The following is a 1,860-nucleotide window of genomic DNA, read 5'->3' as shown; positions in this document are numbered from 1 at the left end:
AACAATTCAAGATAAAATTGAAATTCCATATGTATTTTCATTATGTATTTTCATTAACCAATGAATCAGAAACAATCTTGTTTGCTTATATACTGTACAATGTACTTACAAAAAAGAAATAAAGATTTAAAATAAATGTTTAGTTATTTATTGCACATATAATTATTTGCAATTGTATACATACAGTAAGAATATTGAATTTTATAAATATTCTTTTTTCTTTTGTAGTAAAAGAAATTTACATATAATTTATACTATAAAAAGTACATATTTTTTTATATTATTACAAATGTTGAACAAATCTTTGAAAGAGAAAAAACATTGATCAGTAAATTATTGAAATCAGTAANTATTGAAAAAACAAAAACAAATTGCATTTTTGGATCTCTTTCAGTGATATTACAAAAAAACCATTATATTAATTATATTTAAAAACAAATGTAATACATTACAAAACACTTTTCAGTCTTAAAACATTTCTTACGCCTTATAAAATATATAAAAAATATTAAACAAAGTATTAAATCTGTATCACATTGCATTAAAAATTGAGATTAGAAAAGATTACAAAGTGATCTATTAGATTTAAAAACATTAAAATTTTTTCTGATTAGTTAATTTTTAATTTTTTATCTCAATTTTTAATACATATTGTTAAAATATATTATTATATTTAATAATCGGATATGGATTTTAAACGTATATATAAAAAGCTAAATAAAATTATATTTTGACTAGCGTGATGCAGTCTGTAACAAAAACAAAAAGTGAAAGCTAAGAAGTTTATTCTGTTACTTTTAACTGTCGTTATGTATTATTTTGCAGAGTTTTGTATCATATAATAGCTGTGCAATAATACTTAACGACATTGTAAAAGATATAAAACAGTCTCTTTAGATTACTTGCGTTCAGCAAGTTTACCGAGTATTTGAATCAAAGATTCCTGAAGTTGCATTCTGTCTTTATGNATTTCCAACTGTTCTTGTCTAATCTGCTTCCATCTATTTTCCTTTTCTGCTCTTCGCTGTTCTCTCTCTTCTTTCTCTTTTTGTTTATCTCCTTTGATTTCGTTAATGAAAGATTCCAAAATTGATTCCACTCGTCTTTTCTTTGGTTTTAACTCATTTGTTGCTGACATCTCTGATAAAGCAGATGAAGAACTTGGAGAGGATGGACCATCGCTGCTGGCTAATGATGCAGGTGCTATCCATGCCTTTTCTCCAAATATTGACTCCATAACAGAGTAAAAGGCCCAAGAACTTGAATGGTTACCTGACTTTTTGTTGCTGTCACTTATATTTTTGTACGTTCTTTTCAGTCCAGACATTTTATTTTGACACTGAGCAGCAGTGACATTATATTTTGCCTTCTTCATTTCATTGGCAATTTCCATCCATATTTTGTTATGGCGTTTCAGACCTGAAGCAAATTCAGGCTCTTTATCTCGGTAGATCTCCAGAAACAAAAGAACTGCTTTATCTGGCCACACAAAGGACTCCTTGGCTTTGTTTGCTTCAGATGTAGACTCTTTTAGATTATCAGCTGGTAGATTGTCGATCACAGTCATACTTCGCCTCTCATTTTCTTGGTTTATCAAATACTTAATAACTTCTTCATCTATAGGAAAATTAATACTTTGATTACTTAAGGCATTTTACAAAGAGTAAATGCTATTTTAAAAAAACACAATCTTTAAACATATGAAATTAATATTACATTGCTTTTTAAGGAACCTTGAAGATCAAAGTTATAATCAAAACTTTTCACGATTAACACTTACTGCCGGTTGTTGCTGCTTGGAATTCAGCATCGGATACGTTGAACTCCCATAACTCGTCATCAACATAAATTTGTAGCTTC

The 1,860-nt window shown here is 28.0% G+C and overlaps 1 protein-coding gene across 1 annotated transcript; it reads right to left on the bottom strand.

The window, feature by feature from the left end:
- Positions 1–697: 697 nt before the first annotated feature.
- On the bottom strand, positions 698–1,854 carry LOC109862519. Its single transcript, XM_020442592.1, has 2 exons — positions 1,781–1,854; positions 698–1,617 (listed from the first exon to the last, which is right to left on the bottom strand). Exon 2 carries the CDS (start codon positions 1,565–1,567, stop codon positions 899–901), a length of 669 nt encoding a protein of 222 aa, XP_020298181.1. The 5' UTR covers positions 1,568–1,617; positions 1,781–1,854; the 3' UTR covers positions 698–898.
- Between the last annotated feature and the right edge of the window lie 6 nt (positions 1,855–1,860).

The sequence above is a fragment of the Pseudomyrmex gracilis genome, unplaced genomic scaffold, assembly GCF_002006095.1.
Source record: "Pseudomyrmex gracilis isolate BER0280 unplaced genomic scaffold, ASM200609v1 scaffold_1909, whole genome shotgun sequence".
Lineage (NCBI taxonomy): Eukaryota > Metazoa > Arthropoda > Insecta > Hymenoptera > Formicidae > Pseudomyrmex > Pseudomyrmex gracilis.
This window is presented reverse-complemented; position numbering and strand designations above follow the sequence as displayed.